This window comes from Felis catus, chromosome C1 (genome assembly GCF_018350175.1).
Source record: "Felis catus isolate Fca126 chromosome C1, F.catus_Fca126_mat1.0, whole genome shotgun sequence".
Lineage (NCBI taxonomy): Eukaryota > Metazoa > Chordata > Mammalia > Carnivora > Felidae > Felis > Felis catus.
Window position 1 is genome coordinate 215,294,527 of NC_058375.1, and position 14,728 is coordinate 215,309,254.

Genomic DNA, 14,728 nt, shown 5'->3' on the forward strand with positions numbered 1-14,728 from the left:
GTCCCAGGGCTCCCCGTGTACTCAGATGCACACACACTTCACACACATGAGAAAATTTGCATCCAGTTTCAGGAATTTACGCGCCTCCTAAAGCTCATGGATGAACCTGTTTTAAAATTCTCATCCGTGATCTTTGCCATCTTAGAATTCCATCAAGGTGGTATTACCCACAGTAAAGCAATCGTTGGCCAAGACCATGTAGAGTTGAGCCAGCTGAGCAAGAGATGTGAGGTATGCAGAGTAGGGTAAGGCACTAGGAAGTGTGATTTAAGCATTAGCCATTTATTAGCATTATTCTTGCTGTGTTTGCCAGGAAATTGGCTGTTTCAGTGTATTTATTAACATGGGATTATATTTGTAGAGATACATAGATACAGAATATATTAGCTCTAGAAGAGAGCATGAGAACGTTGTTATACTATGGCTCATTATTTCATAGATTTAGATATAACTTAAGTCAGACAGGGTCCTTGAAATGTAACATTTATGGAGTCTGAATCTGTGGAAAACATCAGCATAGTTACACTGTTAGGATATGAAATGGAAACATATTAACGTTTGAACTGATCTTCATTATATACTTTAGGACACGCAGAATATGGACAAGAGTGAATACCATAGAGAACGTGGCTAAGAAATGACAATTCTGAGTGTCAGATTCTAAGAGAACATGCTTTAGAATCTCCTTTATAAATGGCTCTGATAATTGGCTGCGTGGCCAATTCTGACTCTCTTTTTTCTGGGGCGTCGATTTCCTTCCCTGTCCTCCTACAGCCTTTAGCACCAATGAACAAGATAAGGATAACTGGAACGGGCAGCTGAAGCTTCTTCTGGAATGGAACCAGCTGGACCTAGCCAGTGATGAGATTTTCACCAATGACCGCCGATGGGAGGTAACAGAAGCCCTTCCGGGTTATCCCAGTGTCAGGTCGGGCCAATTCAGACAAGGTCTTCGATACCAAATCTCATAAAGCACTGTTCCGCTTCGGTGCCAACCTTTACTTCCCTCATTCGTGGTTTTGGACAACCCCGGTGACTTAGTAGGATGGTTGTCGAGAGATACTAAAAATAGAAGCACTTACTGTAGGAAAGTATCAAACCACTACCGCCATTCAGAGTTTCCAGCCTGTGGTCACGATGTGAGATGTGCTTCTCCAGTTGGGTGCGGCGGGACAGACACCGCCCTAGGCGCAGACCGGGAGACGTACGGGGACACTATGTGCAAGATGATTGGAAGGGGTTTATCAGAAGGAGCTCGAGTAAAAATCGAGAAAACAGGACTCATTTTGCACCGTGTCCCAACTGCCCAGCCAGTCTCTGGTAAGAGACTTGTCAGCGGTGAGATGCGTATGGGAAAAATAGAACAGCTTGTTTGAAGACCCGCAGTGAATGTCTTAGGAGTGAGGGACTCCGGACTCCCAGCCAGACAAGCACCTCCAATATGGAAGTGGTATGTCTGTTAAAAACAGTATTTTTTTTTCCCCCCGGTGGACTGATTCTTCTCACTGGTAATTTGATCAGAGTGGTAGGACTGTGTTTTTTTTTTTTTTTAGCAGTGTCCTCTGGTGGCCTACTCAAGTTAAATCAGCCTTAGGAGCTCTGTTTGGTAGACCCAGGTCCCCCTTGGGTCTGCAAGGCCGTGTGCTACTTTGCTTTTGGCTCCTCTGGAAGAATCTAAGTCATCAGTTGGTGGGCAGTGAGAATTCACTGAATCGTATACGCGTACGCATGGCGGGGAAGGTTCGTGTATTTCTTAACGTTCATCGTGCGCAGTCAGGCTCAGAAAACGTTTTTAAGGCGTTGTTGTATAATTGAAGACAAAGACTTGATCTGTATTATATGAGCACGTTATCAGTTTTCATAATGTGATGCAAATGAAGTAATGGCTTATGGGTTTTTAAATTATTCATTCCTTCGGCACACATTCACTTGTGTTTGGTCTTTGCAGCATAATGAGCCCTATTGCATGATGCAAGGCTTTAATAAGTTGAGAGAAGATAGAATTATAAGCAGATCTAGTTAGGTGATTTGTAAACTAATCCCTGTGTGTGAAATGTTCTATTGGTGTAAGGTCAGACGGTGCAAATAAACATAAACTTAGGCATATAGCGGACGGTACGTTCAATTTTATGGACTCACTAAAGATAGTTAAGGGTGAAGGGCATAGTGGCTATGAGAATGGACCCTAGAGGCAGCCCAGCTGTGTGACTTAACTCTGCAAATCGCTTGACCTCTCTGTGCCTCAGTTTCCCCACAGGTGGTGCATTGGCGTCAGCTGATGCTGACTTGGAAGAACTGACCGCTAAAGTTTTAGACATTTTGTGTCATTTGCGTCACTTGTTCAGTACAGTCATTATTAAAAATTGCATAAACTCAGAATTAAATTTTTTTTAATTAAACACAGGCAGTAAGGGGCGCCTGGGTGGCTCCGTCGGTTGGGCGTCCAACTTCGGCTCAGGTCGTGATCTCGTGGGTTCGTGGGTTCGAGCCCCACGTCGGGCTCTGAGCTGATGGCTCATAGCCCGGAACCCGCTTCGGATTCCGTGTCTCCCTCTCTCTCCGCCCCTCCCCCGCTCATGCTCTGCCTCTCTCTGTCTCTCAAAAATGAATAAATGTTAAAAAAAAACTTAAAAAAAAACCCAAAGGCAATAAATAATCAAGACTCATCACTTGAGCATTATTTGACTGCATTTCTATCATCTGTGCTCTGGAGGTTGATCACGTCTGCCGTCTCTTCATGCTGGAAATTCGAGACAGTGATGTGCCTCTTCTGCTCTACTCCCAATTCTGCGTTCAGCGAGATCACACTGGTGCCTGGAAATCAGGCACAGTGGGAGCATTGACACCACAGGAATTGAAAACGACCACAAATGAGCGCCTACTTCCCCCACAGAGATGCGATTGGCAGACATTTACCAGCACAGCACCCACCGCTCATCCGTCAACGGAGGTGATAATGATAGCGTCTACCTCATTGGATTCTTACGGCAATTAAATCGGATGATGTTTCTGAAGCACTTAGAACAGTGGCACATATTAAACACTACCTAAGAATCTGTTTAAAAATAAGCACAAGCCTTTGGCATAATGGTAATGTTGGTGTAACCTTTTACAGCGCACAAAGCAGTCTCGTGGTGTTTGTTTATTTGTCCCTCACACCAACCCATCGCAGGGACGATCTCATTTTGCTGGTTAATAATCCAGGCCTCCGTGGGTACCGCAGGATCAAGAGTTACTGATGGGTTTTGGAGGGCCTGCTCTGCCCTCAAGTCTCTGAAAAGACATATATATATTTTTAAAAATTTTTCAATGCTTATTTATTTTTGAGAGGCCGAGAAAGAGAGAGAGAGAGAGAGAGAGAGAGAGAATGAGCCAGGGAGGGGCAGAGAGAGGAGGACATAGAATCCGAAACAGGCCCCACGTTCTGAGCTGTCAGCACAGAGCCTGACGCAGGGCTCGAACCCACAAACCAAGAGATCATGACCTGAGCTGAAGTTGGACGTTTAACCGACTGAGCCACCCACACGCCCCTGTAAAGATCTTGACCTGTGTTAGCTGGTTTCATCCCTGCAAACACCTATTGTACAGAAGAGGGAACCGAGGCTCGGAGACACGGCCTTGTTCTAGGTGACCCATCTAGGTGATGGTAGAGACAGGATTTGGAAACAAAGACGTGTCTGACTGCAAAGCTTTTTTTCTCTTTCCTCGTATTCCGGCGGTTCTCAAAGTGTGGTCCCCGGACCAGTGGCAGCGTGGGCATAACCTGGGGACTTGGTAGTTAGCGACACAGCTTGTCAGGCTCCATGTCGACTTGCTAAAGCAGAAATTCTTTTTTTTTTTTTTTTTTTTTAAATTTTTTTTTCCAACGTTTATTTATTTTTGGGACAGAGAGAGACAGAGCATGAACGGGGGAGGGGCAGAGAGAGAGGGAGACACAGAATCGGAAACAGGCTCCAGGCTCTGAGCCATCAGCCCAGACCCTGACGCGGGGCTCGAACTCATGGACCGCGAGATCGTGACCTGAGCTGAAGTCGGACGCTTAACCGACTGCGCCACCCAGGCGCCCCTTTAAAGCAGAAATTCTAAGATGGTCTCTAGCCACCTGTGTTTTCAGAAGGTGACTCTGACTGAAGTCTGGGGACCCTGTCCTATCAAGCGTGTGACCGAGGGAAAGGCAATGATTAGAAGGATATGGGAAGTGCTGGGCAAAGGAACACGTGCCTTGAGGGCAGAGGAGAAGGTGTAGCTGTCTCGTGCTGGCCCGGGGCAGGCCTCCCTTCCCCTTCTTATCCCACCTGGAGCCACAGTGTGGGGACTCAGGGGCCACTTGGCAGGTCTGTCTCCAGGCAACGTGTGATCCCCAGAGACCCAACATGAGACAGAAACAAACGGTTAATGCCGCCTTTGGCAGAGGATATTCCCCCAAACTGGGGTCAGAAAAGCATCATGAGGGAAGTGGGCTGGGCGGACAGTAATGAGGAGTGGCCAGAATGTTGGGGACTGGAGTCTCCAGGTCCCCGGGAGCAGCTGTCACTTGGCTCTGGCTGATGGTTCTCCGTGTTGTCAGACTTTCTGGTTTTCACTTCTAAATCTGGATTTTAGTGCTGGAAATGTGTGGGTATTTTTTTTTTTTTAATATTTACTTATTTATTTTGAGAGAGAGAGAGAGAGAGACAGCAGGAGTGGAGGAGGGGCAGTGAGAGAGGGAGAGAGAGAGAGAGAGAGAGAGAGAGAGAGAATCCCAAGCAGGCTCCACACTATCCACACTATCAGTGCAGCACCCGATGTGGGGCTTGAGCCCAGAAACCGTGAGATCATGACCCGAGCCAAAGTCAGATGCTCAGCTGACTCAGCCACCCAAGCACCCCGGACGTGTATGGGTTTTTAAGAGCCTTCCAAACTGTAACGTTGGCAACAGAATCACATTGTAGGATCTATTCTGGAGGACAGGCGGAACATATCCGGAAGCTACAGTGGCCTGTCATCCACTGGTTTGGGTCTGACGTAAACATGAATTATCTTTAATAAGATTCTCCCTAAGCTCCCATGGGATAGGTTTATCACCGGGCCCAGGGAGTGGGGGTAAAGGTAAATAATGACCAGGTATACTTGTCAAGTGTCCCACAGCCATTGGCCTGGTCATGTGTGGTTTGCTGGGCAACGGGAGGGTTCCAAGGTGCCGGTGGTTGGCTCACAATCAATGTCTAGTGTAGACTTCAGAGAAACGGTGTGAACCACACTGCCTCGGAGGACTTCTGCCGTGCCAGGCACCCCGATAAATTCCTGACCGACACGGTCATCTCTACTCCGCCATAGCAAGAGGCCAAACCACCTGCACACCCACACCCAAGCCCAAGATTCCACCTCGTCGCTTCCCCGTCTGTTTGGGCTATAATCCAATGTTGCATTAGAGCTGAAAAGATAAAACGTATTCCCCCAAACAGGATTAAAAACAGAAGTTGAAGGTACTATTACTTGGTGGCTGGAAATGTGATGTGGTTGAGAAAGAAAACGCTTCGTGTTTCCCTCAGTGGCCTCGGGGTCTGAGTCCTTGCTCTGCTTTCTCCGTAGTCTGCTGACCTTCAAGAGGTCATGTTTACGGCTCTCATAAAGGACAGACCCAAGTTCGTCCGCCTCTTCCTGGAGAATGGTTTGAACCTGCGGAAGTTTCTCACCAACGACGTCCTCACCGAGCTCTTCTCCAACCACTTCAGCACCCTTGTGTATCGGAACCTACAGATTGCCAAGAATTCCTATAATGACGCCCTCCTCACGTTTGTCTGGAAACTGGTAGCTAACTTCCGAAGAGGCTTCCGGAAGGAAGACAGAAATAGCAGGGACGAGATAGACGTAGAGCTTCACGTACGTACCAGGGCGGTTGTCCGCTTTTGCGTCTTCCTTCGAAAAATCTCTCGACCTCCCCCTCTCCCACCTCTCCCCTTGCCGCCATAAAGTAGCTAACACGTTGGCGTGGTTAATTTTTGCTACTGCCTTTCCTTAAGATCATGAGTCTACCTGCTGGGTCGTCTGATATCTTGCTTTAAGCTCTGTGCTATGTTTCAAATTACCGTCGCGGATTTTCTTGATTGCAAAGCTTGGTGTGGCGCACACACTGTCTGAAGGCGTCTAACAAGGAAGAGGGAAAAGTGAATGGCCCCTGTTCATGTCTCAGCCTCTTGGGCATGATGGGTTGCCCATGTGAGGGACTGCCAGGTTTTCGTGTGTAGACAGAAGAGGCAGTGATTATTTCCAAAGGGATAATCCAGGTTTTCATCTGGGAGGCTGTTGTCGATGCACCCGAATTCTCTCAGGCCTCTCTCTTCTTGACCACAGGCAGGCTCTGTTTCCAACTGTCAGCACCTGCTACTCTTTGCCATAGGTTTGCTTGGGGCCCCGTGACTGCCAGTGGTTGGTGTATAAATATCCCAGCTCCCTCCCCATTTGGAGGAGCTAATTCTTTTTTTTTTTTTTAATGTTTATTGATTTTTATTTTGAGAGGGACAGAGAGAGCACAGGAGGGGCAAAGAGACAGAGAAAGAGGGAGAGAGAGTCCCAAGCAAGCTTCAAGCTGTCAGCGCAGAGACTCGTGTGGGGCTCAATCTCATGTACTGTGAGATCATGACCCGAGCTGAAATCAAGAGTCGGATGCTTAAGCGACTGAGCCGCCAGGCACCCCCGGAGGAGCTAATTCTGAGGCATGTGTTCTACACTGGCTCCCAGGACTCCCTAGTGGTAGTAATCTCTAGTTACCTACAGTGACAACTTGTTGATAACACACCCTTCTCATTCGTTCTTTCTTTTCCAATCTTATGCCTCACTCTCCTATGGGTTTCCCTGGGATCACTTCTCAGATCGACTACTCGTCTCAAATTCTTGATTGCTTCTGGGAAAACTCAAACGAAGTCATTATCTCCTATAATTCTATGAATTTTGTATGTATATACATGTGCATTGCAAAAATCTAAATGAGCTAGGTGTTTGAAGGAATCAGAAGTGTTCAGAAAGCTTGTTTGGGGGGCCTGGGCGGCTCAGTCGGTTAAATGTCTGACTCTTGGTTTTGCTCAGGTCGCGATCTCACGGTTTCATGAGTTCAAGCCCCAAGCCGGGTTTTGTGCTGGCAGCCTGGAACCTGCTTGGGATTCTCTCTCTCTCTCTCTCTCTCTCTCCCTCTCTCCTCCCCTGCCCCACTCACACTCTCAAAATAAATAAATACACTTAAAAACATTTAAAAAAAAGAAAGAAAGCTTCTTTTTGACACTATTTATGTTAAAACCCTCTGTGATATCCGTAATCCTGCCTGAAGCATTTTGGATCTTGGTTAAACCCGAAGGGAAGTTATAGATGGTTAGTTATTTTCCATCTGAAAAGTTTCCACGGAGAGATCCGGAATTCTGGAGAGGAGCTGGTGAATGTGTTAGGAATTGGAAGTTTGAATAACACTCCAAAGACAGAAGCGTGGTTTTACGTCATAATAATGGAACTTAAACTGTGGGAAAGTTAGACTTTAGTTTGAGCGAATCTTGTAGATGAGAAACGGATTTCTGTGACGAGAAGGAATGCTTCAGGCTGTCAGGAGCTGTTCAGTTTGTGCATTGCTGTCAGACATACTCCTGCCCTTTGTGCTTTTCTGTCTAGTCATACTCCGTCTTTGATGATAGGTAAGAGACTGTCAGATCGTCCTACCCGGTGAGTCGCCGTGATGAAAGTTGCACCTCTGTGCTGTTACACTGGATTCATATACTAACATACAGAGCCCTCCAAACGTGGGGTGCTCCCCTGGGGCATCCTGGCACCTGCTTCCATTCTTACGCCGGCGTATCTACTAAAGGGATCTCCCATTTGTGTGCTGACCACATGTTCTACCTCCTCCCAGGACGTGTCTCCTATAACTCGACACCCCCTGCAAGCACTCTTCATCTGGGCCATTCTTCAGAACAAGAAGGAACTTTCCAAGGTCATTTGGGAGCAGGTAAATGTCTGGGCCCCCTGCCAAATTTACTCCAAATGCATGCTTTGCTGTGGTCGTTCTGACCTCGAAACTCACACGCCTAATCTGAAACGTCATCAACACGACGGAATGTCTTACATCGGGTGAACATGGTTGTGCCTCTGTTTCCGTGGCGACGGAGGGGTGTTTGGGAGGGGAGGTACCTTCCTGGAAGGTAGCTGTGCTGGGTGGGCAACCCAGGAGGCTCTCGCTTCTCCCGTGTGCGCAGGTGCGGGATTGTTTTCCAACTGGATGCAGTTTTTAAGTTTAGTTTGAAAAATTAATTTCTGCCTTTGTGGCATCAGGGATAGGAAGGAGGGCTTGTGTAAATTCTGCTTTGGGAAGCTTGCTGAGATTTGTCCTTGTGGTTTAGCACGTAACGGCTTGTGTTCAGTTGCGGAGAAGAGACGTTCTCCGTTATTGGAGCACGAAGATGGGTGTTAACTCTGCAAGTCTTACTAACCCCATCGTCAGCTCTCCCGCATTCTCAGTCCCCTCTTCCCTTTCAGCGGCTACGCGCAGTGTGGCGGCCGGGCCGTTGGGCCTCAGGCCGTCAGTTTCTCTTGGCATTTAGCTTGATATTTTCTTTTTAGATGCCAATTCCACATTCAAGACTGGGAGTGCCTTCAGGGTCGACAGTGTTTTGTGTATATTGCAAATTTGACTTTGAATCATCATGAACCGTTCAGATCTTGCCATTTCCTGCTCTTGCCATGAGTCTGTCCTTGTCTGACGTTAATGTTGACTTGACCGCTTGAAGGGATAAGGAACTAACTAACATTACCCGCCCCTCTGAAAGACCAGGGGCTGCACTCTGGCAGCCCTGGGAGCCAGCAAGCTTCTGAGGACTCTGGCCAAGGTGAAGAATGACATCAATGCGGCAGGGGAGTCCGAGGAGCTGGCCAATGAGTACGAGACCCGCGCAGTTGGTGAGTCTCCGGGAGCGGGGCACCATGGCGGGCGTCCGTGTGGCAGGAGGCACGCACGTGCCTGTAGCACCCACGGGTGGCAGAGGTCAACGGCATGTCCAGGCTCCCTTATCTGGCCTGATTTAGGGGCTGCAGACCACACGGTCAGGGGTGCGCGTGCTGTGGCCGAAGCCATGGTCCTTTTGGCCCTGGCACTTACTGACTTGTCCAAGGATGGATGCAGGAAATGTGGGCTGTCTCATCCCACAACCGCCGGGGCCGCGCCCAGGCCAAGTCTAAGAAACTCAGCACCGCAGGGAATTGGGGGGCAGGGGAGGAGTCTTTTTGGATGCTGTCGAGACACTGTGACAGATCTGAGATTTTTATTCGACTTGCAGGTTATCAAGTTAGCCTGCCTGCAACCTACAGATAAGACCCCAAACCCCTGGGTCAGGGACACAGATGGTTTATTGCTAATGGCCAAGGCAGCAGCCAGACCAGAATCTTGGGTCGGCTCCTCGTGCCTTCATTCCCCTGGAGTGACATGATTACGGGCTGCTGTCGCCTACGGTGCAGCTCCCCAAAGTTTAGGAGAGTTGGGGCTTCTACTGGGGCTGCGGGTGACCTTCCCATGCTCCCCTCCAGGGCGCGACTGTTCATTACCTGGAACAGAGAGGCATTGCTAAGCATTGCCCTTCTGGAATGCCTGTCTTCTGTCTGCTGTTCGGTCATTCTTGAACAAAGCAGTGTTTTTTGCTGAGAAGATCCAGACTAGGGCACCTGGGGGCTCAGTCGGTTAAGCGTCCGACTTCGGCTCAGGTCAGAATCTCACAGTCCATGAGTTCAAGCCCCGCGTTGGGCTCTGTGCTGACAGCGTAGAGCCTGGAGCCTGTTTCAGATTCTGTGTCTCCCTCTCTCCCTGCCCCTTCCCAGCTCACGTCTGTCTCTCTCTCTCAAAAATAAATAAACGTTAAAAAAAAAAAAAAGAAGGTCCAGACCATGCAGGAACGTGAGCGACCCAGAACAATTGCCTCCCACCGACAGACAGTTTGGACCTGCTTGGTTTTTCTTCCCGTTTCACTTGAGGGTTTTCAGTTGGCCATGTGGCCCGTCGCAAAACGCACACGTTTGTCCGTTGTCTTAGGTAACGAAGAGACGCTCGTGACTTTGGCTTCTCTGTGTTGGCCAAGGGTGTCCGATGCTTTCTTTTAATACATTAAAATTGCGAGGAGAGTCTGTGTATTTCCGATAGACTTCAGAGGAGGGATCCTAGGGTTTTGACTTTTGAAAAATTCCCCGCGCGGATTTATTCCCCGGGTTCTCTGGTTGGGTCTCAACGTGTAAGCACGGCTTTGATGCGGTAGGTCAGTGTTTCTTCCACTTTCTCATGGTTTTTGTCGTGGTCGTCGTGGTTTCGCACGGGGCCCTGTCTGCGAAGAGCCGTCACCAAGGAGGCCCAGGAGGTAAACGGGATGGGGGCGTAGGTGAAGAGGAAGCAGAGGGTCCGCAGCCCCTCTGCTGAGCCCCACCCAAGGCCGGGGGCTGCCTGCTCAGCGCCGCTGGGTTCAGGGGGCGCGTGCGGACACCTGCCGTGTCAAGGGTGGCGCTGGGCCTGGTGTGCCTCCAGAGCCCCTCTGTTGGGTGGGAGACGACGTGGTGCCTTGCACTGGAGTTCCGGAAACCTGCTGGGAACCAGGCTCCGCGCAAAGTCAAGGCTGGGGTGTGGGGGGCGGGGCGGGAGCTGTGTGTGCCTCCCCCGGCCCCGCGCGCAGCCTCCCTCCCTCTGGCGACACTGTCCCCGCAGAGCTGTTCACGGAGTGCTACAGCAGCGACGAGGACCTGGCCGAGCAGCTGCTGGTGTACTCCTGTGAAGCCTGGGGCGGCAGCAACTGCCTGGAGCTGGCGGTGGAGGCGACGGACCAGCACTTCATCGCCCAGCCTGGCGTCCAGGTAAACGGCGCGCCGTCGCCCAACGTCGCCGCCGCCGGAGGTGGGCCTTTTCCGCCCGGTGCTGTCCGCGGGGCGTTAAAACAAAACCGTCGCCTCCCATGGAGAAGCCGGAGCAGGGGAAGTTGAGTGACGCTCCAGGAGGTGGCAGCACATAGACGTGGGTAGAGACCCCTGCTTCCAGAGACAGTGCAGGAGAGAGAACGTTCTTTGACTTTCCGCCAAGCGCGCAGGGGCGCTGCACCGTAACGGAGGGCTGGGTCCCCAGATCCCACGCCTGGGTCTCCACCCACCGGATCCCTAATTATGTGCGTGGTGATGGGTCAAAGCACGCGAGCCCTCTGAGCCTCAGTTTCCTCCTCTGTAAAGGAAGGTTGCCGTGAGGGTTGGGGAGGCGGGATGTGACAGGTGCCGGCCCTTTATTTCGGCGGAGGCTGTTACAGTTATTCTTGGTAGGAGCGGCACTTAGAGGAAGCAGCTCGAACTGGGTGAGGCCTAACTGGAGGTTTTCCGCACCGACTTCCACCGGCCGTTTGCACTTGGCGTCTCCGGTCTCCGAGGGGAGGTTTTCCCCCCACCCACAATCCCAGTTGGAGGGGCCCGGGTGTGAAGCGGGGGTGGGGGGGGCAGGGGAGACGTGGGTGGGCTCACCCTTACGTGTCATACACATGATGCACGTGACCACGTTTTGCCTTCACCGCACGTGCGGAGGTGGAGGTCATCCCATTCTGCTGATAGGGACGCAACAGCTCAGAAAAGGTTCTGGAACATTCTCCCGGTTGCACGGCCAGGAAGTGGCAGAGCTGAGGCTTGAATCCGTGTTGATTGTCCGTCAGGTGGACTTTCCATTACGCCGTGCAACCGATGATTAGCAAAGTTAGCAAAGCGTTTGTGGGAAAAACAACCCAAAACCCGTTTGCGGCTACAGCTAAGCCAGAGTAAACGGCGACAGTCATCGGTGACCAGGAAGGCACAAAGAAAGAGTCTTGCTATTTATTGCTGTTTGAGGGTCTGCACCATAACGGGGGGGGGGGGGGGGGAGAGTGAGGCCAGCCCTGGGGGCAGGATGGCCTGGAGGCGGGGCTGGATGCGGAGGTGGGGCCACGCTCAGCTCACCGCGCCTTTGACCTCAGGCCTCACCTTGCTGGTGCCCCCAGAGCTTTGGGCCTGGGGGAGGCTGCCTCTTGCTCTTGTTCCAAGTTTTCCAGTCCCAGGGGTTTCAACCAGAGGCCGATCCATTAATGTTCGCGAGAAATCTCGCTGCCAGACACGTGGGCCCAGGGAGCTGGCTTCGCTGCCTGGGGTCCGAATTTGCTGGTGGCCGTGGAGGCTGAGCTAGGGAAGAGCCTCCTGTGACTGGGGACCTAGCGGTGCCGCTGGATGTGCTCATCCCCTCGGCAGGAATATGAGAGTGCGGAGGGCTGGACAGGTATGACCTGTCTTTGTCCGGCTCCCTGAGGGAGAGGCCCCAAAGCAAGGATTTAAATGCAAGTAGTTCGTTCTGGCGGTGAACCCAGGAAGTGCACGGGGTGGTGGGGACGGTGAGAGGGGCGAGGGAAGGAGGCAGACACAGGTACGCTAAGGAGCACGCTGTCGCCTTGATCAACAGGGCTCAACCCTGCGGGGACTTGTGGGGGCCGCAGGGAGCCTACCCTGGTGTGGCCCGTGTGGGCACAAGCCAGCTGGTGTTTGCCCAGCAGCTGCAGGCCGTCCTCTGCTGCGGCTGCCCCTCCTGGGCCGGGCACACTCCTGGCTGCAGCCGCCCGGCAGAGCATGGCGGGCTCCCCGGGGGAAGCGGCTTCTCCGAGATGGAAGGTCTGGCGGGGCACACAGTCCCTGAGCCTCCCAGCCAGCGCCAATCCCCTCCTGACTAACAAAGGCCTTTTTTGAAGCTGTGTGTTCCTTTGATGAGGACCGGTCTACACTCGCCCTTTTGTGTTGATGTGAGGTGTGGCTCCCAGAGGCGACCTGAGGTTTCTCATTGCCACGTTCTCGGGGGGCCCCCGTCCCACCTCTCAGGGGTTGGCACAGTCTGGGAGAAGCTTATCCATGCATTACGACTCCGAGTGATGCTGTGATGCCCACTGTCTCCCCCTTCCTGTCACCTGTCTGCCTCCGGAAATAACCCCGGGGGTCCTGCAGGTGGCGCTGGACGGGTGTGTGAATTTGCAATCAGGGGGAAGGAAGGCTCTAGAAGGACACTTGTTTAAACTTAAGAAGAATTAGAAGTAGTTAAAAATCATGGCTTTAGGGAATTTGGACTCACACAACTTCTATTTTAAAGTTCCCAGAACCTTGGGGCGCCTGGGTGGCTCAGTCAGTTAAGTTTTCGGCTTCGGCTCAGATCATGATCTCCCAGTTCGTGGGTTTCAGCCCCGTGTCGGGCTCTGTGCTGACCGCTCAGAGCCTGGAACCTGCTTCAGATTCTGTCTCCCTCTCTGTCTGCTCCTCCCCCGCTCACGCTCTGTGTCTCTCTATCTCTCTCAAAAATAAATAAACATTAAAGTTCACAGAACCCAAGTCAGGAAAGGGTTGACAATCAAACACACTCGTGAATCATTTTATCGAAGCCCCTCAGAGTCCAGGTAACTAATATAAAAGGAAAGGACCTTGATTTGGAGAGTTATTTCTTTTGAGGGGGTGTGAGGGTTGGGAAAAAGGGTTACAAACCATCCTGCATTTCGCTGCATTAATAAGGACTCGTGTCCTCTGTCTCTGTCTCCTTGTAGAATTTTCTTTCCAAGCAGTGGTATGGAGAGATCTCCCGAGACACCAAGAATTGGAAGATTATCCTGTGTTTGTTTATTATACCCTTGGTTGGCTGTGGCTTTGTATCATTTAGGTATGAAACTGAGACATATGATGACAGGTGAGAGAGAGAGAGAGAGAGAGAGAGAGAGAGGGAGTGTGTGTGTGTGTGTGTGTGTGTGTGCACGTATCCCTAGGTAAATCCTTAGGTAAAGGATTATAAAGCCTGGAATGTATGATGGGACTGTAGGCAGCATGCCCTACACAGTAGGGCTGGGAATCTTCTCTGGCTTTTCCCGGGTTTGATTCCAAACAGTTGGAGATAGAGTTACGTCTTCAGTATCCAAGGCAGAACTCGGATTTGTTAATGCTGAAATGCCAAGGGCTGGGTGTTGGCGGGGTCGATCTGGCTCCCCTTCCCCTGGCCGTGGGTCCGAGGCCCCCGGAGGCCGCGATGCTTCGGACGGTGATGGCGGTGCTCTTACCTCTTGGTCCAGGAAGAAGCCCATTGACAAGCACAAGAAGATTCTGTGGTACTACGTGGCGTTCTTCACCTCCCCCTTTGTGGTCTTTGCCTGGAACGTGGTCTTCTACATCGCCTTCCTCCTGCTGTTTGCCTACGTGCTGCTCATGGATTTTCACTCGGTGCCACACTCCCCCGAGCTGGTCCTCTACGCCCTGGTCTTTGTCCTGTTCTGCGATGAAGTAAGACAGGTAGGACCGTCCCCACGTGGGGCACCTCCTCCTTTGCTCAGTAGGTGCTGTCTTCCCAAAGCCAGCGAGGAGCAGAAGTTGCTTCCGAGGTTCCAAAGTCATGGTTTTCCTAAAGTAAATGGGGCCTTTTCAATATCTCAGCCCTCCGGTGAGACTTCTTAGCACCAAGCTCGCTCCTTGCTGATTAATGTTAATTGATGGAAATGAATTACTCAGGATTGGGAATGTGTTCAAAGAGAAGATTGACCTTGGACTGCAAACCCACGCCTGCCATTACCGTCATCAAGGGAGGCAGGGGAGATGGGGGGACTTTCAAGCTAAGAGCATCTTAATGCCCAGCGTGTCGGAGTGACAGTGTTAGAAAGTCATAGAAGTCCCTGTGGAGTTCAGGGAGTGCGTGTGAATTATTCATGGTGCTTTTCTG

The 14,728-nt window shown here is 51.2% G+C and overlaps 1 protein-coding gene across 1 annotated transcript in view; it reads left to right on the forward strand.

Moving 5' to 3' along the window:
• The window catches only part of TRPM8 (transient receptor potential cation channel subfamily M member 8), a 95,985-nt gene that overhangs the window by 43,926 nt on the left and 37,331 nt on the right, over positions 1-14,728 (forward strand). Inside the window, exons 11-17 of the mRNA XM_006935704.5 lie at positions 775-893; positions 5,572-5,862; positions 7,874-7,969; positions 8,787-8,916; positions 10,700-10,845; positions 13,572-13,684; positions 14,088-14,304. Coding sequence (XP_006935766.1) covers positions 775-893; positions 5,572-5,862; positions 7,874-7,969; positions 8,787-8,916; positions 10,700-10,845; positions 13,572-13,684; positions 14,088-14,304 — 1,112 coding nt within the window. The remainder of the gene's footprint in view (positions 1-774; positions 894-5,571; positions 5,863-7,873; positions 7,970-8,786; positions 8,917-10,699; positions 10,846-13,571; positions 13,685-14,087; positions 14,305-14,728) is intronic.